The 25,533-nt window shown below is 37.0% G+C and overlaps 1 protein-coding gene across 1 annotated transcript in view; it reads right to left on the bottom strand.

Annotated features, from left to right (window-relative positions):
• The window catches only part of SH3RF3 (SH3 domain containing ring finger 3), a gene marked incomplete at its 5' end in the record, with an annotated part of 107,584 nt that extends 90,295 nt beyond the window's left edge, over positions 1–17,289 (bottom strand). The window contains 2 exons of the mRNA XM_081326395.1: positions 3,518–3,577; positions 17,137–17,289. Coding sequence (XP_081182521.1) covers positions 3,518–3,577; positions 17,137–17,289 — 213 coding nt within the window. The remainder of the gene's footprint in view (positions 1–3,517; positions 3,578–17,136) is intronic.
• Positions 17,290–25,533: the final 8,244 nt, after the last annotated feature.

Raw genomic sequence — 25,533 nt, 5'->3', positions numbered from 1 at the left:
TGTATTTATATTTATCTATAAAATGCAGGTATGTTTGTGTTTAAAGGGGTCCACACAATGATATACAAAAAGGTTCATGTATTTAAAATTTTAAAATAGTACAATGAATAGAAAACAACTTTTGTACTGCATATAAATCCAATTCTATTTTTATGAAGTATCAATCATGATTGAATATCTTTAAGTCTCTATATTTCAGCATCGGAATACACAAAATGAGTACTATTTATTGCACAATCAATCAAGTACTATTTTCTGTGGATACAGAAATTTTTCCTCTTTTTCAAGCTAGTCCCTGCTAGTTTTCTTCTCTTCCATTACAAATTAATTAGCCAGTGAATCCCTAAATTAGACAGAATTCCTCTCCACTTTTCCTCTAGTTACTCTAATTAAAGAGACTCTTAGAGAATGTGGCTTCACATTAAAGCAATTTCTCTACAAACACTCCCCCCCAAGTAATTGATTAGTCTTACTGATTTCCTCTCAGCTTTCTCCTATCAAAAAATGAAAGGAAGAATGTCCATCTATTATGAAAACAGGTTTGTAATATAAATGAAGAAGCCACGGAAGTCTCAGCATTTCTTGTATGTCCACACTGCAAAATATGTCTTTATTTGAATCACTCAGTTCTGATAAGACAAAGTGGACAATTACGTGTACTTGGGAAAAAGTGAAGTCCTAATGATATGCTAGGGATTCAGTCATTGAGCATTTACATTTCAGACAAATCAAATGGCAGCACTTAAGAAACTACAAGCAAACAAACAACAATCACAAGGCAATTAAATGGTAACTAGGATCTTGAAACCAATGAATTGATTGCTTAGTAGAAATCAGTGTATGACATTCAGTGTGTCACTATCTTCTTTCCCTGTCCAAAAGCTTTCAGCCACCAAAGTGCTCTCAGATGTCTACTCTCTATTATGCACCATTCCTCTTATCTTCTGGTTCAGTGTGAAGGCTTCCCTCAGCATTATTCTATTTTCTCAAAGATTTCTTTTTAAATCATACCTCATGTTTCTGTTTCAACCTATTTTAAGCCTAGTTGGCTCAACTTTTTCTCTTCCCAGCTTAGCATGTTACCATTTCTCTTTTTTTAACATGCTGTGATGCTTCTCATTAACCTCCTCCTGTCTCAGTTCCTGATCTCCTTTGAGCTTTTCCTCCTTCTCTTTTACCTACCCTTCCTGTTTTTTCAGTTTATGGCTTCTTTACATGCTTCATTTCTGAACATCATGTCCATTAGCTTCTTCTGCATCTTGGAACCTTTTGTTCTGATTTTCACTCTACCCCACAGATGAGCAACAAGCTGAAGCTCAACCCAGGCAGCAGAAATGTGCTAAACTGCTGGAGGACCAAATATTGCAATATCTTTGGAGCCATCATCTACTACATTGCTGCAGCCTTAGCAATTTTTTATTTATTTGATCTAAAGAATGTAATATAATGCAAACAATTTAATTCTGGGCAGCTACAACAGAAACAAAGCAACAATAGCCAATAATAGTCAAGAACAGGCAAACTGGTTGTCGTTCATATCCATTCATGATGAGTTTACTCATTTTAACCCCAATGCTCAGGGGAATAGCTAAGTTTAAAATTCTATTTAAAGGTCGGCAGAACATTGGAATTATTTCAAAGGGCAGTTGTCCCTACAGAAATGGCATGGCTTCTGGGTTTTGTCAGATACTGCCTCAAGACATGAATGTCCATACTATTAACATAGGTAGGTTCAGCAGATATTGCACAATAACTTAGTCCTATGCCCTGATTTAACCTAGTGATTCTTAGGACCCATTTCCTTTGGGCAGGTCTTCCTGCTGCTGTGGGTAGTTGCCCTAGGGTCTCTGAAAAATGAGGACCGTTTTTGAGGTAGTATTGGCATGTGGAAGGAATAGACCATAATCTGCCACAATGTGTATACACACACAGACACACACAGACACACACACACACACACAGAGTTTTTGTTTTTTATAGTATTTTTCTACCACTGACTATGCACCCTACCACTGACTCAGTGTAAGACTCATAGAAGCTGACATTTGTTATTACATAACCTACATTTCTTTTCTTGTCCAAAACAATGCTTTGATTGGTTCAGCTCGTCACCTGGCTTAGAAGTGATCTGTAGCATTACAGGAAGTCCTTGACTTAAAACCATAATGGGGACCGTAATTTATATTGCTAAGTAATGCAGTCATTACTTAGATGTTACAGGAGCACATCATTTGGCAACCACAGTTCTGGCAATATCCATTACCATCTTTAAGTCATTTTTTTTCTTGTCATTAGCCAAAGACCAGCCCACAAGCTGTTCCAAGATTGTCCTTCCCAGTCCTCAATAAAGTAAGGGACTTCCTTCAATTCCACTCACCTGCCTACGTTTCCACTCTGCTTTTTGAGCCTCCCTGAACCCTGCCTTTTGGAGTGAAAAGCAACCCCAGAACCACATGGCCTGGTGCTGCTTGCCACACTGTCAGAAGCCATAGCCGCACCATCCCAAACCCAGTTGCCCCCTGCCCCCACTCCAAGACCCCCTGCTGCCCTGCGCTCCACTTCTGCTACTTTCAATGTCTTTTTGATTCTACTGCTGATGAGGCATGCCCGGCCCAGCTGTGGGCTAGGTTGGGACTGGACTTGTACTGCTAAAGAGGAAAATAAAAGGTGAAAGCTGTCTTGAGCTGCAATGTTCCAAATCTCCCCTTTGTGAAGGACTCTTGGGTAAGGGTGGAGCTAGCCTTGCACTGAGAAAAAGGTAGGAAAAAAGTGGCTTCCAGCTTTTTTCTTCCTTTTTTGCAAAGAAAAACTAGCCCTGTCTCACCCAGAAGTTCTTTGCAAAGGGGAATTTCTTTACAAAAAGCTTCTGGGTGAGGCTGGCACTGGTTGTGCAAAAGGGGGGGGGGGGAAAGGCAGCTTTTGACTTTTTCCTCTTTTTTGCAGCACAAAGCCAGTACCAATTCTACCAAGGAGCACTTTGAAAAGGGGTGTTATTTTTATTATTTTTTATTTATTAAATTTCTATACCGCCCTTCTCCCAAAGGACTCAGGGCGGTGTACAGGGCAATAAAACACAACATACAAAAATTAAAAATAAATTAAATTAATTTAGCCCCAACAATAAATGGTTAAAAAATAAACTCAAACCCTTAGTCCAGGCCGGCCTGTTCAAACAACCAAGTTTTCAGGTCACGGCGGAAAGAGCGAAGGTCGGGAGCCATCCGGAGCACTGTGGATTAAGGGCTGCCTTTGGTTCTCCCTTCCTTGCATGAAATCAACTCCATGTGGCTCAGCAGCCAGGCAGGACATACCCTGTCAGCAGTGGAAGTAAGTAAACAGTGAAGGTCAGCTAGGGCAGCGGAGCATAGGGTGCAGAGGGCCAAAAGGGCATAGATATGGGGGAGATACTGTAGGCAGGTAGGGAGAGTTGTGGGACACCTGCAGTTATAAGTGTAGGCGGGCTGCCAAGTGGGCTAATTTTGATCATCTCACCATGAGGAAACTGCATTGATGGTACCTTGGGCCTTGGTGGTAAATCCTTTCCTTCACTGCTGTTAGAACGGTCACTTAGGGCTACCTGTATGGTTATATTTTTATTGAACTGTTGTCATTATAAACAAAATTGACAAACTGCAGCTAAAAACAGCTAAAAATGCACTGAATATATAATTAGCCCATTTCTCGAATTTATTTCTGTCAGGCCTAGTCCTGCTTCAGCTTAGCTTTTGAAATCATTATTAGCCAAGACAATCAGACAAAATGTACAAGGGGGATGAAAGAATAAGTTATCCACAGTTTGTCCACTCAGCAAAGAAACAATAAATGTCAGTACAAGGCATTAATAACAATTAAAACTGGTAATGCTTATTTTGTAGCTCATTACTTGAAGCACACTGGAGCCATTCCTCATTTTGTGAAGGAACTCAAAGGAGCACCCCCACATTCTTATAGATCCTTCACACAGGCTGTCTGGAGAAGCATATGGTTTGTTATGCATTAAAGCTTCTTGGAAAACTTATCAGGTGTATCCAGAAGAGAGAGGGGGTTTCTTATTTAAATATATATTGAAATAATTTAAATCAGCAGAAACTGAAGGGGACAACTACAGTATAGAAACTGGTTGGACCATTCACAACCTGATATGTAGTACAAATAGACCTTGACTTACAACAGTTCATTTAGTGATTGTTCAAAGTTACAACAGTATTGAAAAAAGTGACATTACCATTATTTCAAACTTATGATTGGTGTAGCATCCCCATGGTCGTGTGAATCAAAATTCAGATGCTTGGGAACCGATTCATATTTATGACGGTGGCAGTGTCCTGGGACCACATGATCACCTTTTGTGACCAAAAGTCACTTAAATGTTTCACGTAACAACAAAAATGTTGGGCTCAATTGTGTTCGTAAATACTTCAATTTTGTTTAGCTATAGATAAAAGGTACAATTGTGGCAATTGTTGCATTACCATTATGAAAAGCTGGAAGAACTCTGAGTGATTCAAAAGATTTCTCATTTGCATGTTAATAAGAATCAGAAAAATAAATTGCATCACCTTATTAATTAGATATGTTCAGTAATTTTGCAGTTATTAGGATGGAAAGGGCACTAATTTCCTACTGTTTTTCTTCTTCTCATATAAACTTCTCAGTATTATTGATGTGTATCAGCAATTTTTCAATATTCTTCCTTCAATAAAAGAAATAGTCTATTTCCATTTGTCTAGACTCGGGGTCCCCAAACCTGGGGTGGTAGCTCAGTACTGAGCTGTGGCTCGTTCAGAAGCAGCTCGCATAAGTGACCGGTGAGTGCGTGTGCAGCTCCATTTGTGGGGATGGCAGGCATGCCTGCCGCTTGCACAAATGGAGCTTCATGTCCGTGCACAAATGCTTGCCACTTGTGCAAATGGAGCTGTGCGAGTGCTTGTGCATGCCACTGATATGGAGCCATTTCCTCTCCCCCACTCCGGTCTGCAAAGCTGGAAAGGTTGGGGACCTCTGGTCTTGAGAGGAAATCCAAGGATGCTTTGCAGGAAAAAAAAATCCTTAAAGGATTTCTAACTTTGCACTGTTTGAAGGAGCTTTCCACTTCCTTATCCCAAGTAAGCTTCAAGAATGCCAATAAGGAAAGATTTGCACATACAGTATGTGCCTAAGAATTTATGCCACTCTATCAATCTTCAGAAAGAATTGGCAAAGCCACCCACCTAAATACAAGGCATATTTTATTTTGCATGCCCATATTTTGAGAAAGGTTTACTGTCAGACATGGGCATTTCAATTTCACTGCAAAAGCAAACACTTTAAAAAATTACAACCATGTGAGTGCAGACAATAGTATTTTACCCAAGGGACATATCATCATAACATTTTAAGTTCATTTTATAGGTAAATAATTATTTGATTAAAAAACTTGTGAGCTAAAGAAAGATGAATTTGCTAAGTTTTTAACTGAGGATTCAGCTGATATATTCAAATCTTGTAGTAGTTGTGTACGTTTAAATCTTTTGTAAATGGAATTCAGAAATAAAGGCACATGGTCTGTTGAATTCCTTCTTGTTTCAAAGATTTAGAGAAGGAGAAGTGGGACTAATTGATCCTGTCAATGAAGTAAACACAATGAAGTTGCTGCAATGGTTGACATCTGAAATATTCCATGCATGCACAGATGATAGATATTAGATATAGATAAAATGACTGGACTTCTGGTTTGCTGCACAGCCTCCATGTTTCACATCAATGGGGCCCCCTGAAAAGGGTCAAAAGTCACCCCGAAGAGGTGACCAGCAAGGAGGGGCATTTGCTGGATTGCGGGAGAGTTGCAACTTTCCCATTAGACCTGGCCATCCCTCCAAACCGGCAGACGAAAGGACTGGCTATAGAAATATGGCTCATGCCTAGGTTGCAAACAGCCAAAGTCACATTTTCCACCAGGCAACTTAAAGCAGTAAGAGACTGGGTGAGATCTACCTCTTTTAGACCCTAATTATTTTCTGTACCTGTTTAAGCTGCTAAGCATTTTTCCCCCTGTGGTGAGGGAAGGGGGATTTTAGCCTTCCCTCCAGAAAGAGCAGCGATCGACCACCCAGGGGAGTTTCAAATGTTGAAAAAGTAACTGGATCCCAATTGGAATTTTATTTCCTAAAGCTTGTGGACTGAAAGATTTTTTACTTTTTATTATCAATTTCTGTTGAAAATCTGCGTTTTTCCTTATAAAGAAAAACTGAAAGATTAAAATAACTCTGGGACTCAAAGAGAAACTTTAAAAGGTAGAGGCGACACCGTGTGATCAAAGTTGGTATTTTAATCTGTTATTTTTCAGGGGCCTGGCTGACAGCCCAGGAAAATAGCTAAGACATATAACCTTGAAAATTTGAAACAACTGTGAAAGACTCTGGGTTTCTTACCCAGAAAAAAAAACTTTTCCTGTCTTTTGGATTTCCTAACTGTAAAGCCTGTAGTCTAAAATTCTAATATGGAAGAAGATCAGGAACAAAATCTCTTTATGGATGAAGATCAACAAATTCTCTCTATGTTGAAAACAATAATTCAAACTCTCATCACAGCCAATGAAAAATTAAGAGGCTATGGAAAGGAACAAAAAAGGCAGTCCAGATATGAAAGCCCAAACTTCGACCACAACTATACAAACTTCGACCACAATCATCTGTACAAAATACATTAGAAAAAATGAAACATTCAAATACGATGACAGAAGAAATAACTGCTCAACAAATATTGACATTTGAAAATCTAGAAAAGATACCGACAACTTGGAAATATGAAAAGGTTTCCTATACAAATCAGAAGGAATTGGAGGATCCAGAAAAAGAACAGTTGGAAAAGAAGATAAACAATTCAGAACAACTACATCGATACGGAAGAATAAAGAGATGACCCACCAGATCTACAAGTACTTTCATAAAAATGGTGACCGGATGGTTTCACCAACATCAAATAATATATATGACATTACAAGAAGATTGGTTTGATGACCCAAAAACAAGGACATGGAAGATGACTTGGCAAAGGAAAAAAGCTTGAATAAGAGTGAAGAAGAATGGAGCTTTGATCATCTTATAGAAATCTAAAATAGAATATACTCAAATAGATAAGATGTGCATGTTGAATATAAAACTCTGTTATGAATTGAGATAAAGAAAAATTTTTGGTCTTTAAAACTCAGCAGTATAAATACTAATAGCTAAATTTTTATATTGATTTGTGCATAAAGATTATGGAAAGGTGAATAGGATGTGGATAAGCTAAAAACATATTGATGAAAGTAATAAACAGGTCTACATGGAACATTAAGGACAAAAATTATTAGTTTAAGCATGAGATAGCAGATACAAAGAGGAAGAGAGAGGAAACATTAAATACTGAAATAAAATGGTTCCAATTAATGAGACAGATCAAAGAACACTGCATGATTGTTTATTCCAAAAAAGGTCTATAATAATGAGAACGGAGCATCGGCACTCATGGATGGATGCCAGAATCTGAATTCTCCTCCCCTTAACACATCATATCATACAGAATCTCCCTCCCTTAATTACACGTCATAAATCACATTCACCAATTAGTTTAACACACGAAGTTTCACTTCCCTTCTGAAGTGTGCTCTTATCTTCTCAAAACATCTGGGTTGAATTCCTCCCATGCTTTAGTGATTCAAAGCCAAACAGTTAAAGCAAAAGGCTGCCTCTTATATTGTCACTGCAAAAACATGTCAATGTTTGCAGCATTGACAGAAATTTTGATTACTACTTAAAAATTGAAAACTAGTAGATAGGAAGGACATTATTGTATTATCAATTTGTTGATAGAGAGGGTGAGAAGTTAAATAGATAAGATATGTATTTTGAATATTAGATCTTGTGAGGAATGGTGATAGAGGAATTGGGAGTATATTAAAAATCTTGGGAATGATAAATATCAAACGTTAAATTTAAATGTTAGTGAAAATTAAAATTGGAAAAATTTATTAGGTCATTGATTGTCTTGTATGCTGAAACAACTAGAATATATATAAACTAAAAACTATTGATATATGTAAGAAAAGTTATTTTCTAGGTGATTGATAGAATAAAATTTGTTTTAAATCTACAAATAGACAGTATATATGAAGGGAAAAAGAGAGGAAATGTTTATGGTAGCAATTTGAAATTGTACTAATGATATTTCTATGTAATTGAATTACTACAACCAAGCCGCCACGTTGCTTTTCAAATATGTGAATGTAATATTAGAAAATCAATACAATTTGTAAAAAAAAAATAGATAAAATGACTGACTTCCATTTTCTCAGAGCTTCTCAAATCCTCCTCCAAGACTTTAATTTAAAGAGTTGCTTGCATATTTAATTTCCTTGGACATTTGTGAAGAGAAAGTTCCAATTTAAATGTATGTAGAAATCCCTTCCCCATTAAAAGTTTCTTACCAAATGTTCAAAATCATTTATTTGATGTATAAAGAAGCAGTCCGAGTTGGTTGTCAATGGTGTGCTAACACTAAACATAAACAATCTCTTAAATAGAAGAGCTGTGGCACCAAGGACTCAGCTTTCCCGTGCAATCTTGTCATAATTAAATTGGACCTTAAAAGTTCCACTTCTCAAGGCAAACTTACAACTATTTAATGAGAGGAAATTGAAATACTGTCATAACTTACACTGGAATAGCTCCACTAAATATAATGTGGGAAGCCAAAGTGATGAGTAGGAGTCTTCTCAAGGGCTATCAGATCACTTTGGTCCTGCAATACTTAGAATATAAAATATCAATTATGGATACTTATTAGAATGTGTAATAACTGTGTTATATACTGGGTTCTGTGCTTGATTGAAGAGACGAGGTGAGTTCAGCAAGAATCATTCTTTATTTGCTTACAGGAACTGAACTGGGAAAACAGGGCTGCAAATGCAGCTATTTATACCCTGGCCTCTAAGTGGCGGCCAATAGGTTTAAAGCAACCTATTGCCACCCTAGAAGCAGCCAATAGCGGTGCTGGAGACGGGTTTTCTGAGAAGCTGGGAGCCGTTAGCCAGCTTCCCTGCTTAAGCAACCTTCCAGCAATGAACCCCATGTGATATTCTTTAGTAAGACAAAGCCCAATACATTACAAACTGTATATAATTTCTTGGGTTCTTTCCACTGTATAAAATCTGCTTTCTAAACCTTCCATGTACATTGATTATTTCATACAATCTTCTCTAACTCAAATCTTACTAAGTAATCAATATCCTAGTTCTTAAAAGTGCTTCAGGATCCTTTGTTGCTTATTTACCATAATTTATGTTATTTCATTGATTTTAGCATTTACTTCATTCAGACATATGAAAGTATCTTAAAACTTGGTACAATTCAATTTTCTAATGTACTGTATCTACCATGCTATACAAAACTTTCAGAGTAAAATAATGCAAATTTCAAGTCCAAGTTTCTTAAATTATATGTATGTAATTTAACCATACAAATTATCTTCTTCAATTTTGTCCACCTTTCCAACAACTTTTTTTTTTGTTAATAACACTTTTTGCAGGAACCATGTTTAATATTTTCCTGCTGGTTAAGTAGAGAAATGGTGATTCCCCAATCTGTATGAATGCATTAATATATAAATATATAAAATGAAAATTGTTATTACAAACAAAAGAAAAATAAATATGATGGTTGCAGAAATAACTTTGAGAAAGTATAATGTCCTAAACGTCAACACATTATAAAACCTCTAGTGACCCACAAATCAAGATTTCAAGTTTTAATTTTTCAAGAACAGTGTATATTTTAATTTGAAGAAATCAATTACAGAATTAAAACTGTATTGTGCAGATCCAATACAGTGCAATTTAGTAGTCTTGTAGTATTTTATACTGCAGTGATTAGTATTTTAGGTATATGGTTACTAAAGTCCCATCTAGTACTGTCACTTTAAAACAATTATTTTCTTCAGCTAAGTTAATCTCATAGTATTGGAAGAATGAAGGGAACAAGGAAAAAACAAGAGGATTTTTTGGTGGAAAAGCAGAACAGAAAATGCAAACAAATTAATAAATCTTATAACTGTATTGTGTCCATCAACTGTAACATGATACCAATTACCTTGTGAAGTTTATATGCAAACTATGTTAATTAATGCATCTCAATGATACGGAAAGAGAACATGGCCAAGTGCTGATTTCTGATGTGCTACATTCTAGACTGAATTATGGCAGTGGATTGTCCCTGCCCCCCCTCCTTTAATTGTGCAACTCCCATCTGTTTAGTGTATGCCATAAATGCTATGAACACTTCGGAATAAAATTATGTTTTGGTTTTCCAAAAACTGTTAAATCTACAGCGGAACTGCATATTTGTGCAGTGATATAGTTAGAATTTGGCTTTGTATTCTCCACTGGGAGACAGCTGACTCTCTAACCCAACAATTTGTTACTCTGGCAGTTCCAAGAAAAGTACGGGGTCGATAAAGAACACAGATTTGGCAACAGAGTGCTATCATCAAAACAGTTAATTGAAAAGATCTTCAATTTATTAACTGAGAAGCTACTTTGTATGATTCTAATGCTTGTTCAGAGAGAAAGAATGTTACATTTGATTAAGATCTGTTGTAAACAGACCATAAGTCATGAATTTGAGGCCCCCCACAATCTCAGTTAAAGATTTGCTTGTTTTGCTGACTTGCCTGAAACTACAGAATAAAGGCTGATCAATATTCTTTCGAACATGTGGCAACTTTTTGTAGCTATGATACAGTCCGAATAATGTTTGTGTGCATGTATTTATCTTGTAGTCCTTAGTTTTTAGTTTAGTTTAAATCTATTTTTCCCAATAGAAGGTTTTGTTTCTTTGTTTCCCTGGGTAACATCTGATCCTGTTCTTTCTGGGTTCTTTCTTGCCATAAAAAATCACTGGTACTGTAAACCCATTTTACCACTGTGTGTTGTGGATCAAAAGGCCTTGTAGTGGTATTCTCAAATAGCTGATAGACTGTTACAATTTGCTACTATGCACAGCCTGATTGATTGCTAAAAGTAAGTGATATCACAGTTACCAACAGTAGTTGAGTATACACATCACACTCTAGTCTCCACTTTTGTGAGGCCTGTTGTAGTCTCACGATGGTATTAGAGACACATTTTGAGACGTGATGGGCTAATCTTACAGATTTGGATTGTACAAATTCTAAAGGTGCAAAATTGGAGAAGAAGCCCAGGTAAAGAACTTGTGCTATTGATTTGGCTTCAAATAGTTTGAAAGAGGCAAGTATTTTTTAAAAAGTACATAAGCCCTCATGTATATGAAATTACTTTTTCTACCATCAGAAAGGCTGGTTTTTAGATTGGAGCAATGTGCTAGTATAGCTGGTTAGAAAGCAAACGACTTCAGTCAGTATCTGATTAAAGTTTTGTCAATTCAGCACAAGCTGGCTGGAGGGTACTAATCAACTAATTAAGGTCACAGAGCTGAGCTTGTTAACTTATGCTTAGCACTTATTTGGGAAGTGCTGCTGCACTGAGAAAAGCTGCTTAGGAAGTGATAGCTTGTTACATATTCAGAAATCTGGGCAATATTTGATTTTAAGGCTATGCATATTGGACAGAGGAGACATTGCCAGACTTCTGGGAAACCTAATCCTGCAAGATTAGGGTTCCCAGATATTTCAGAAACAGATTTCTGAAATATTGAAAAAGACAACCTTAGGGCTCCAACAAAATAAAAACTGGAATTTAAATGTTTGGATGTTCTTAAATAGCAAATGTTTGGAATTGCTAGGTGTTATGTTCAAAGTATTAATTCCTTCAACATAACTAAATCTCTTAAAGATAATTCTTCAAGTACCAGCATTCCTCCAAGTGGTGAACTTTTACAGTCAAATCAACATTAAAGCAAGCCAAAAATCTTTCCCTTCTCATTTCAGATAGATGTTCATATCTAAATATACCAATAGTAAGGTCAAAAACATCAAGAGGGTTGCTGCAGCTGTTTGATCAAAGCCCTGTCCCTTTTTATGTGTGTCTCACATGCAAGGCGTGTAGGAAGGAACAAGGGCTTCTATTCTATGGCTATTGATGAAGTTTTGGCTTTTTTTGACTCCTCTTGCAGCTGGCCTGCTTGGAAATATGTGCATTACATTGTAGTGCTGGTCAAAACAAAACACAAATATTTTTAATTAAAAAAACATTTCTTTCTGTTCCACAATGTTCTCAAAAATTTTATGCATTATTTTGGAGTCAAATAACTAAATTTTCTTAAAGGTAAAGGTTCCCCCGCACATGCGTGCTACTCATTTCCAACTCTAGGGGCCGGTGCTCATCTCTGTTTCAAAGCCGAAGAGCCAGCGCTTGTCCGAGGACGTCTCCGTGGTCATGTGGCTGGCATGACTAGATGCCAAAGGCGCACGGAACGCTGTTACCTTCCCACCGTAGTGGTCCCTATTTTTCTACTTGCATTTTTACGTGCTTTCGAACTGCTAGGTTGGCAGAAGCTGGGACGAGTAACAGGTGCTCACTCTGTTACGTGGCACTCAGGATTCGACCCACCAAACTGCTGACCATCTGATCGACAAGCTCAGCGTCCTAACCCACTGAGCCACCGCGTCCCTTAAATTTTCTTAGACAGTGTCTATTTTTATCCATAAATGGCTGTATAAAAATATTTTTATACAGCTAGCACAGATCTTCACAATCAGTACAGTAGCATCAATTTGTGGAATCACATTGGTATTACTGGTGGGGATAAGGATTGAATATATGACATCATTTGTTGCTATATGCCACTAAATTCAAGGCAAGTATTTTTTTTAGTTGCAAATTCCCTCTCAAATCCATCTACTGAATTTACTATTCATTATCACACTTACAAATAATGAACAGGAAATGAGCACTGCTGCAATAAAAATGAAAAACCAGAGAGATGAAATCTTGCCAGAAGTCTGAACACTCTGAAAATTTGCCAGTGAAAGACTATTGAAAATTAGAACATTGGAATAACTGCAGTTCAGGCTACACAATAAGCTATTATCACTGTTAATACTCAATCATCACAAATGTTTCTATTTAGTTTATACATAAGAAGTGGTTCTTTATTACAGAATGGCTTATGTTAAACTTTTTAAACAAGTGAAAGACCTAGGGCATACTGGACAAGTCTTCTTTATTGCTTGTCCTTAATCCAACGAAAAAGATACCATTAATAGGATTTACAGTAATATTTGCCTTGTGTGAATCGGTCATGTAATCCAATCTTTCACAAACAAAGAAGACCAGAACATACTATCCAATTATGACTAAACAAACATCCAAATAAAAATATTGTGAATCTACACATAGTTCCTGATCAATCAATCAACTTTTATTACGGTCACAGACCAGCATTAGTTCCTGATATAATAAGCTGAAGAAGTAGGTAGATTCATTTGAAAAATGAAATAGAGGAAGGCACAATGAAGGATAAGAAGCACAATCAGATTGAAAGATAACAATCTCCATCTAATCCATATTCAACTTGCAGTGACAGGAGGAGAAACTAATAAGACATTTTGTCTTGGTTAACTGCACAAAGTTATCCAAAGCCACAAAAGACCTAGATAGACAAATAACCCTTTAATGCTTCTTTATTCAATCATAAACTGTTTTTAAGTTCTCTTTTACAGAAATATTTTTGAAATGTAATTGCATTACTGTGTTGCTACAAAGTGGACATCATTTGCATGGAGTTGTGCATGTAGAACAACTGTTTCAGTGATTAACTTGCACTATATTTTGAAGAAATAAGATTGCGTAATTTCAGCATAGGCTATACATATTACAAGTAATCAAAGTTTCAATACATTTTCATTTTATGAAATATATACTGTAGTAGTTATCTAAGACAGTAATGCTTTCTGTGGAGATATTTTCAGCATATTTGGAAAAAAATACAACTGAAGTTATATTTTGTTGAGAAAGTCAACAGAAGAATATGCTGTAGCCAAATCTTATGCAGAATAAGATGGTGCTATGCATTTAGAAAGGGCATTTTGTAAAGCTTATTACGATATATACAGTAAGTGAACTATCTCTTTACGAAACATTAAAGCAGGACAGTTCAATTGGTTTAAAGGGTTACTGTTTGCCTGTCCATGTTTGTGCATATGCAGCTGTTTTGCTAGCAATTGCTGTGAAGATCCACACCATTGGATCTCCTTTGAAGTGGCCATGCCCAGCCTTCTGCAAAATGTGGATACTAAGTTAAAACTCTTTGAAGGGAGATGTTTCATTCAAACAATGCGCTTTCCAAAATGCCACCTTCAAATGGTTTGTACAGCCATAATGCAAAAGACACAGATTTTAGAAACATTTTCTGTGCAGCATGGTCAGATTAATTTATTTAAGAAATACAGTTATGCTGAATGATCAGCAGCCACTGAGTTAAACCACAATTTGTTAATGAACACATACTTTCAGGCAAAGAAACAAGCTTTTAAGAGTTTAAGTGGGCAATGGCAAATTCAGCTCCCTTACTCATGATTCAGATGTATTCATTGCTCTCCAACTACTTTTCCTTTATTGGCAAAGAACTACTTCAGACCCAGTCAGTTCACTCATTATTTGGATATTTTTCTTGGGGTTATGTGACAAGGAATCTTTTCAAAATTGAAATAGGGCCATAGTGATCTATGCTCCATCTGTGGTTCTAGAAGTACAGAGAAAGATACAGGAGGAGGAACTATTTTAGAGATTGCATGGAAGCAACATGATAGAAGCAGCAATTTACCACAATATGATTTCTGTAGCATAAATCTGCCTCAAAAAACAAGGTACACCTGGGTAAATCAAAACTGTTGGCTATGTAGCATTTTGTCAAAATATTTTATTACCTGTGCTAAAATAACCCATTCCAAATTTGAGGTGGAAGGTTTGCAACTAACATGTCAAGTAAAAACACAGTGACATCCAAAATGAGTTGCCTGAGATGGCTGTCTTAATCTTTCTAATTATAGGTCTGCCCATGCTGTTTTATTAACTCTCAGATTCATACTGGTAAATGTATTTCTGGACTATGGTGCTACAAATTGCAATGTATATATGAATATAGATATAGGTGCAGTTAACCTGCATGCAGAAAATGACAAGGAGACACAGCTAGAATCTTGTTTGATACTGATGCTTAATTTTTACATTGAAGAATATGGCTATTATAATTTTTGTCAAAGAACACAGTGGCTGGACACTATCAAAACTGACACCAGGCAGAGCATAGAAAAACTCAAAGAAATAGTGCAAGATCAGAAGATGTGGAGAGACCTGACCCATAGAATCGTCAAGAATCGAACTTGACTGAATGGATAACATCATCATCATCACATGTTTCCTCACATGAGTACACATTTGCTAGCTACGTTGGAACAATCCAGGTGCTTTTTTTTTAGTAACTCTCTATACCACTGTAAAAAGGGATGTGGTGGCTCAGTGGGTTAGGACGCTGAGCCTGTCGATCAGAAGGTCGGCAGTTTGGTGGGTCGAATCCTAAGTGCTGCGAAACAGAGTGAGCTCCTGTTACTCATCCCAGCTTCTGCCAACCTAGCAGTTCGAAAGCACATAAAAATGCAAGTAGAAAAATAGGGACCACTACGGTGGGAAGGTAACAGTGTTCTGTGCGCCCTTGGTGTCTAGTCATGCCGGCCACATGACCACGGAGACGTCCTCGGACAAGCGCTGGCTCTTCGGCTTTGAAACGGAGATGAACACCGGCCCCTAGAGTCGGAAACGACTAGCATGCATGTACGGGGGAACCTTTACCTTTACCTTTATACCGCTGTAATTTCCAATACACTAAGATATAAGTTTAGCATCTCAATGAGAGTTGGTTTGGTATACTGGTTGTGGTGCTGGCCTAGAACCAGGGAATTTCAGATTTTAGTCCACTGTTAGTTACTCACTTATGGAGTTTTTGGGGGAGGGGAGAGTGTGAAACAGGAGAAGCAATATGTCCACCTATACTTCCAGAATGAAAGGTGGTATAGAAATCAAATAAATACAATCTTCAGTTTAATGCCATTGTGGCAGCATTTTATTACTTTTACTGTTTCACTCTTCATTGTTTAGGTAGATTATTAAATTTAATATACTAAGTTTTATATATAACCTGCTTTGTTTTTTGATTAAAAATGGTATAGAGATAAATATGGAAACTAAAAAGGATATACTACTATAATTGATTCCCTCACATCCACAATCCACAGAAAATATCAAGAGATTGTTTATTTCCATTATTAAATAATTATTACAGCTTGTGTTGATTGTGCTGCATTGCCAAAATCCATTGCCAGTGCAGTGATAGCAACATATTCTGGCAATATCTCACAAGAAATATACTGTACATCTGGATTCAACTTGACTCTACATACATATTTTCCACAGCAGAAGCACTCAGTTTGATGAGTCAAGTGTTCAAAATTTGTAACTGGTATACTGTGGCTCTTTTATGATCTATCTATCTATCTATCTATCTTATTCATTTACTCATTCATACTTGGGAAGTGATTTCATTATCTTCAGAGCTCATGTCCATGAAAGAAATTTAGCTTTGCACTCACTATTGTCTTCTTGCCCTGACATTCATAAAGTACATCTTTAAGTATCCTGTAGACATCAGATTAGCAAAAAGTGCCAGTTAAATTTGCTGGAATGTCTGATAGTCTCAGGTTCATTTTTTGTGTGCCAAAAACTTTGTTTACTTTGGTGTTTTGTAGCAAAGCTCCATTCCCATAAACCTCAGTTAACATGTGTACAGTTGAATTGTACTTAGCAATACAACAAATTGTTTGCTTAAATCTGGATACTGAAATGACAGTATCTCTTTATTTACAGGATAGCTATTAAAATCTCTAATGCAATTTTGGCTCACTGATAAAAGGTTTCTTGGCTTAGTCAATGAGAGAATATAGTATTCATAACACAGGAAATGCATAGATTAGAATGTAAGAACTGCCATGCGTTTTGAGTCAAGATCCATCCACTTCAGTATTATGTTTGATGGAGTCATCCAGATGTCTGGAAGCTCACAAGAAGAATATGAAGTTAACAGCCTTCCATAAATTTATTCCAAGCATAAAGAGTGGGAGGAAAAAATACACTTGAACAGATCTCACCTTGGCTTTGTATGTGAAAGCTACATCTTGTTCAAATTCCTCCCACAACCATTTGCCTTTGGTGCCAGGAGACTGTGGGAATTCTTCACTGACCAACTCATATTGCTTTGTTCCTTTCATTAATGCAGGGTTGCACAAAATATACATATCCATTACTAATATGGCATATAGACTAATTTGCGACTGGGAATCCTTACGTCTGAATACTTAATGCTTATCATGAGCTGACACAATCTATATTCCTCCTGTCCTGCTGTTTGCTGCTTTCCATCAACTAATTAACTGGTTGATATTGTCTTCTCATTTCATAGTTCAAGGATTATATAGCCACTGAAGGTGTTGTTCATTAACACTTACAATCAGTTGATCTTAAGAAATCTTAAAAGAAAAATAGAAGGGACTATTTATACCATCAAGTCCAACCACTCTTCTCAGTGCAATAATCCAAATTAAAACATTCCAAATTTACAGCTATCCAGCCTCCATTTGAACACATTAAATAAAGGGGAGCTTCTTCCCTTTTCAGTATGTGTGTTATGTGAACAAGACACAACTTAGCCTTCCATCAGTTAGTATTTTTGAAGGGTGATGCTTGCAAGTTTGGAAGCAAGGAGTCTGATATCAGAGAAGACTATTATTAAACACAGTGCAGATGCCCTTCCATCAAATGCAAAAAAAACAGACAAACAAAAACTAAGCAGCAAGAAGACTGTTACCAGTTAATGGTAGGAGAAAGAGATGCACAATTAAATCAAAAGCTTTATGGCTTGATTTTGCCATAGCTGATGTACTTCACAATTAACACTTGTATCCACAATAAATATGGGGTTTGTTTTCTTAGAGAGAGCTTTATTGCCAAGCACTGCACAAAGCCCTATTAATATCCTAGGTTGCAGTTCAGTTCAAGATCTGAACTCATTCAAAAAGCTATTGACCATGTTGATCCTCACCATTTCTATCAATCTCATTTTTTAATCTTGTCCTTTAACCATGTCTTTCCCTAATTTCTGGTGCAATGTGTAATCTTTTTTTGTTGGAGAAAACCGGATCAATGAAAAGAATTAAGCAGCTCTTTTTAACCTGCCAGCATTTTTTCAACTGAACATCTGATATGCCGATTTGTTTCTTTTCTTTTTCTTATATCTAAATAAATTATTTTAAAATTATTCTTACCATCCCTTGCCAATGTTTATTTATTCTGAGGTTTTCCTGACACCAGTTCCATTGTTTTATGTTATAGACCTGTACCCATGTTTTGGGACCTGCCCCTGCTTACATTTCATTTATGAATCTTCTTTTGTTTTCAGAGCCTCACATCGGCTTCTTCTGCTGCCCTCATGTTTTCTCCATGTATTGGAATGATTTGCAACCATGCCTTTAGAATCTGTTTTGTAGGAACTCTGATCCATCCATCCCATTAACTTATCTTACCATAAGAGCCTAGTTAACATTGTTAATGTTGCCTTAAAATCAATAATTCCAGCAATATATCACCACTTTTCCCAAAGCTCCTACTACTTCCCCTTTTATCATTGTCACTTCAAGTCTCCGAAAGATCTGAAATTTACTTTTGGAGGTCATCATTCACATCTTCTTTTTGGTTGGAATAGCAATCACCATTAATTGTGTTACTTTTGTTTCTCCACCTGTGTTAACCCAGAAATTTTCTATAGCATTGCCATTTGTTTTTCTTTCATGCGGGTTATTATTACTATTATGCTTAGTTGCACAGTGAGCCAGATATTCAGACTGGCTTGGTCATTTTTGTCTACCTATCAAGTCCTTTCCAAGGACCTGGGATAGGCAGATCTGATGGTGTTACAGATCTTGTCGGGGGATGGAAGCTGTTCTGAGTAAAGCTGCCTTTTGCAATTGACTGATGGTGAATTTTTCAACGCCGATGGTGTTCAAGTGGTGCTCCCAAGGTGCCTATTGCTATTGGTATTATCTTTGCTTGCTTTTGCTACAGTCATTCTATTTCTATTTGCAGATCTTTGTATTTTGTTATTTTCTTCAATTCTTTTTCTTCTTCTCTTCTCTTCTCTTCTGCTGTCTGCAGGACTGTCCACTAGCCAGACTTTTTTGTCTTTCTTATCAACTACTACTACTACTACTACTACTACTACTACTACTACTAATATTACTACTACTATTATTAAAATTATTATTATTGTACGGCATTGTTACATGAGCCAGAAGACCCCAATACTATTGCAGAGCAATAATTTGGCTGCCAATTTATCAACTCTGTTGTACGACATGCTCACATGCTTCTCAAGGTGTGCCACTGGAGGGCAAGCTGGCTTCGCATCAGAAAGGAAGGCAAATGGCTCTTCCTGCAGCATCATCCTAGGCCCCCTCCCTTCTCTAGAGCTGCTTCATAAATGGGCGCTGCAACCAGGAAGGTTCAAAGCTGGCAGGAATCTGATTGCCTGCATGGAGCACTAACTGATCTCCACACCACGTACAACATGCTTTCAAAGTGCAAGGTGGGCAGAAGCCAAGGCACGTGATGGGAATTCACCGCGCCACACAGCGTTAGGACTTGAACCACTGGAGCAGAGACCATCTCCAGCATCATGAAGCCACTGAGCCATCGTGCCTCTCTTTCTGAATAGATTCCATTAACATACAGTGCAATTTCTCCTCCTTTTCTGTTCCTTCTCTTTTTAAATACATAATTCTGAAGTTGATGCTCTTACGCAGACCAGAATTTTATATGTTTAAAATTATGACTGAATTGTAATAAAAAACACTAAGAGAAGAGCAACAAGGAGGATCAAGAGATTATAAAAGGCACAGTTGAAAAACACAATAGTCGGGTCCATAGTGTTCCATATTTGTTCTTGTTTGTGAGGAATGAGATGCATAATTGTATTAGAAATTCAATATATTTATTTATTTATATTTCATATTTCTTAACTGCCCATCTCCCTGTCAGACATCAATCACTTTTTCCTTTAATATTTCTAGCTCTAACAATCAAAATGATAAACATATTAACAGTTAAATGTAACCAGCTTTAATACCATTTAAATTACAAGAACATTTTGTTACAAGCCATCTTTTTTAACACTGTAGATGAGTCTGAAGAGGCTTTTTCAGCATCTTCTTGTTGTTACCCATTCACCTTGATCCGTTGCATGTAGCAACTCATAATTGCAATTCATTGGCACACTCTCTTCATAAAGATGATTAAGGGCCTCTTGAAAGTAAATCCTGCTGACAGCACAGACTGACACATTCTCGTGCTTGTGGGTTAGTCTGACTTCTGCCACACGGTCTTTAATCTGCTCAACCTTGGTAAGTGTTGAGTGGATAGAAGATACAGCCAGCTACAACACTGATCATTTCCAACTAGCTCTGAATTTTGGAGGTCAAGCACTCTTACATTTCAAACTGTCCTTCTCTGTAAAGAGAACTCTTTTCAGAGAAAAACTCTCAATATCAGCTGTTCTTATTTTTGTAACTGAAACTAGAATATATGCTATTTTCATTGTATTTTTGATCAGATAACAGCAGTACTTTGAAAACCAGCTGGGAAAAGTATCAAGAAGATGCAAGCATCCAGAATGCAAATGAGCCTTTCATGTCCTTACACTGAATCTCTTTATATAAGGAAAAAAAATCATTATTTACAATATATAGGTCAAAGAAACTTGATCTAAAAAACCCCAATTATTGCAGCTGGAATCAATTTAATTCCAGCTAACGTATTCCAGTGATTTTTCATGCAAATGATTCTGTCATCATGTCAACTCTCTCTGAAGGCTCAAGGTCCATAACTGAATCTGAAATGTTTCTTGAGTTCACGGTTTAGTTGATACAGTCTATACTATACCCTATGAATGATTTAAATCATTATGCCAAACTGAAGGTGACTTCCATTTATATATCCCAGAGGACCACAGCTCAAAAATATAATTGATACAACCTTCTATTTTGTTACACTCTTGGAATTTCCTAGGACATTTCATAGCAAAATATACAATTGCATGTTTGCAATCTTCTATCATATCTTTGCTTATAGGAAAATCGTGACTTATGAAACAGGCTGAAATGTTATGTACACCTATTAACTGAATGAACTAAGATTATGAAAAAAATATTTTCCTGCAGTTTTTCTTACAAATTATATTCTCTTATTTAAATTGCAATACTGCTAAACTTAATATAAAATTAAAATTTTATATACCACCTCCAAAAGAAAATGTTATGTAATAGCTACACTATTGTACACAACAAAATATAACAAATATAACGAAATTGTATTTCATACCTCTTCATAGGGGAAAAAACTGAAACAGTGTCACCTTAAAATATATTCTACAAACACAGCAAACTGCTTAATGTATTAGGTAGCTTTGCCAATTCTCACTTTTGTTCCCCTTGGGACTCATGAAGAAGCTGTGAAACACTGAATTATCTAAGTTCTAGCATTTCAGTAATGCAAATAAATATAGCTGCAGGACAACTTAATGTGATATCAACTGTCAGATTTGCAAAATTTGGCCTTATGCTTTAAGATGGATGTTGCTAATGTACCAAATTGAACATTAAGCAGTTTCTTCATTCCAGTGACCCCATCCTCCCCCCCAACACACACCTACCATCCAAGCAAAATAAATAAATTGGAAGACACTATTTTAGGGCAGATGGAAATATGCCTCATCATTTTAGAAAAAATAATTGTGTGCCTTTGGAATTAATTAGTATGATCTATTACAGGTAGCAGAGACATCACTCTGCCAACAAAAGTACAAACAGTCAAGGCCATGGTTTTTCCAGTTACAATGTATGGCTGTGAAAGTTGGACCATAAGAAAGGCTGAGCGCCAAAGAATTGAGCCTTTTGAACTATGGTGCTAGAGAAGACTCCTGTGAGTCCCTTGGACTGCAAGGCTATCAAACCGGTCAGTCCTAGAGGAGATCAACCCTGACTGCTCTTTAGAAGGCCAGATCCTGAAGTTGAAACTCAAATACTTTGGCCACCTAATGAGAAGGAAGGACTCACTGGAGAAGAGCCTAATGCTGGGAAAGAGCGAGAGCGATAGAAGAAGGGGACGACAGAGTATGAGGTGGCTGGATGGAGTTACTGAAGTAGCAGGTGTGAGCTTAAATGGCCTCCAGAAGATGGTAGAGGACAGGAAGTCCTGGAGGAATGTTGTCCACGAAGTTGGACACGACTTTGCAACTAACAACAACAAATTACAGGTAAAAATTTCCACCTAGTCCAACATTCTTTTCCCCACAGTGATCAATACGATGTGAATGGCATTTAGAATCACTTCCTTCGAACCTCCTGGATCTACAATCATCAGAAGTGGTGGCTACTGGCAGAGATCTACTTATTTTGTCCCAGTAGGCTCAACACTAAGTTGCTGACTCAGAAACCAGGAGACTATGAGCTCTAGTCAGTGGTAGGGATTCAGCCGGTTCGCACCAGTTCGGCAGAACCGGTAGCTAAATTTTGCTGCATTCCAGCAAGCAAAAGAAGTCCAGTCTAGGCCTGGGAGGCCTGGAGGAGGTCTCCTAGGCCTAGAACAGCCTGCTGGAAGTGCATGGATGCCACTTCAGGAAGTCCATTCTAGGCCTTGGACGCCCAGGCCTCCATCGAATAAGAGAACCAGACCACGGAGACGTCCTCGGACAAGCGCTGGCTCTTCGGCTTTGAAACGGAGATGAGCACCGGCCCCTAGAGTTGGAAACGACTAGCACATGTGTGCGGGGGAACCTTTACCTTTACCTTTACCTTACTGGCTCTATACTGCCTTAGGCAAGAAAATTGGTTGGGTGATTTTGGCCCAGTCTCTCTCCCCCCTCTTTCCCCCCTCCCTCACACAGCAATCCACCTCACAGGGTTGTGGTTGAGGGGAAAATAGGAGGAGGGAAGAGTGTTAGGTATGTTTGCCACCTCGAGTTATAGAATATAAATAAATGAATAATTCCATTGTCTATTTTGGAAAATGTTCTTAATTATGGCCAATTTCATTATCTTAAGATGATAACTTATGATAATTAAAAATTAACCAACTAAAATTAAGGATTGCTTTTCCACAAAATAATTACAGTTAACTAGATGGTAATTCTTTCTATAATGGAAAATGGCAAGCATGCATGAGGATGGCTTCTTCTTTGATTTCTTTCTTTTTTACAACCATATAACTTATTTTAAGGCATATTACTTTTTTCGGTTTTTGATCTCAAAACATCAGATTCAGGCTTTTACGTAGATGTTCAAACTTAGTATAGATGAAGTTTATTACAATTAGTTTATAATAAAGTATGTTGAAATCAAAGAAATTATTTAAACAGGTGTGAAATATTAGCTAAAAGTATACAAAATGTCACAAATTAAATGTGAATCAGTCAGCCATAAAAATGTCCTGTGGACATTCAGCAGGTCCTCTTAAACTGATTCTCTTGAGGCAAAGTTTTTTAAATTTTTCTTTCCACACCACACACACAAATAACCTGAAAAACTTTTGCTAACAAAATAAAAGGGGAAAAAGATAAAGAAACCCAAGCCCATTTATGGAACTTGCTATGTAATTTTATGGATCACAGAAGAGTTTCAAAAATTGAGAATTTATTTCAGTTTACACTTCAGTTATGATTGCAGTGGAATGTTGCTATAGAATATAAAACAATTAGGCCTAGTGATGGCTAGTGAATATAGACAAAATTTTTGAAGATTAGAGATAGGATATAGGATATATATCTTTTTTTGCAGGCTGTGAGCGCGTAGGGGTGGGGCAGGGTCTGCTCATGGGGACACAACACGGTGGCGACAGTGTGGTGGCGGACCAAGTACTGGTGCAGGCAGGCAGGGTGTATGCCCTTCTCAAGCCAGGCCAGCCCCTGCAGACTAAGAGCATCAGCCATTAACATAAAGGAATATTTGATTATATCTGGATATTTGGAATCAGTTAAATTTGTGGATTACAAAACTACTGATAATGAGCCTGGCTTTTCAAACTTTAGAAGGCTTCACTAACAGAAATTTTTATTTAAAATGCTGTACTGAATTATGGGGAAAGCTTGCCCCAATGCATATTATGTTAATTCAAACTCTATGAATAAATGTCCCAAAAGTATTTGTAAGTTAATATTACATTTTATGTTAGAAACAATGAGACAAAGATACTTTCTACTTTCTGGCTTGAATCCTGAAAATAAACAGTGAAAATTAAACTAATAATTTCTGAAGGACTAGCTATGTTAAGAGGCTAAAACAAGTAATATCATAATTGGTGATCTAATATAGCTACTCGGGCAGTGATATTTTCTGCTTATGACTTAGCTAGGTTAGTTAGCCTGCTCAAGCAGTCAATGTAATTTCTAACCTCATTTCACTGACACTCTACACTTTTTTTAATAAGTAAGATAAAATAAAAATATTGTTCCTATCAGGCACAGGTGTCAAATTTACCATGTCACGTGACATGTGGGTGAGGCCTCCGTATGATGCAACCGGCCCACATGCCGGCAGTTTGACACCCCTGCTATAAGGCATCATTCCCACTGAGGCACTTCAGCTCTGTGACTTGATAATATGACAGATACACACATACAGACACAATCTTCCTTCCTGCTATTTTCCCCTCAATCACAACCCTGTGAGGTAGATTGCTGTGTGTGTGAGGGGTAGGGAGAGAGAGAGAGAGAGAGGGAGAGAAGAAAGAATTCCTTGCTTCCGTGTTTCTATCATAAGTTCCTCCTATGTAAGAAATTTCTTTGCTTCTCCTCAAGAATCTCCTAAAATCCATCTTCACTTTCATTGAAGAAAAATTGCCCAGATTTGATGAATGCAATAAAATGGACTCTAGTTCATGAAATGTTATGTTTTATTACTGTTAATACATAAGATATTCAGAGTCTTTGTTACACTTATTGCATTTATTAAACAATAATGAAATATAATCAAAGCTGAGGTGAATAGGGAAAAGAGACAGTATAGTAAAGAGAGGCTGGTTTAATATACAAATTCTATGACAGTGTTACAAAGAAACAAGTTGTAATTTCAGTTTGGATCCTACAATAGTCTCAGTCTCCTATAGGTGTATTTGTGGGTAGGAGGGAGGGAAAAATTGAGACAGCAACCCTTTCAACGAAACCTTATGCCTTTTGATATGCACTGCATATATGACAACAACAACAACAACTCAATACTCAACACAGTTTAACTGTTTAGCAGTGACATCAGAATGGACTTTGGACTTGTAAAATGTGCTATATTATCCATGCAGTGAGGAAAAATGGGAAAAATAGAAGGAACAGAACTGGGAAACAGAAGTATTATGAAAGCACTAGCAAAGGATGACGGTTACAAATACCTAGGCATATTGGAAGCAGATAACATCTTGAATGGAAAAATCAAAGAGTCAACACAAAAGGA

Source organism: Vipera berus, assembly GCF_964194415.1.
Source record: "Vipera berus genome assembly, chromosome: 4".
Classification (NCBI taxonomy): Eukaryota; Metazoa; Chordata; class Lepidosauria; order Squamata; family Viperidae; genus Vipera; species Vipera berus.
The sequence above is the reverse complement of the archived record's forward strand: the minus strand, read 5'-3'. Positions and strand labels throughout refer to the sequence as shown.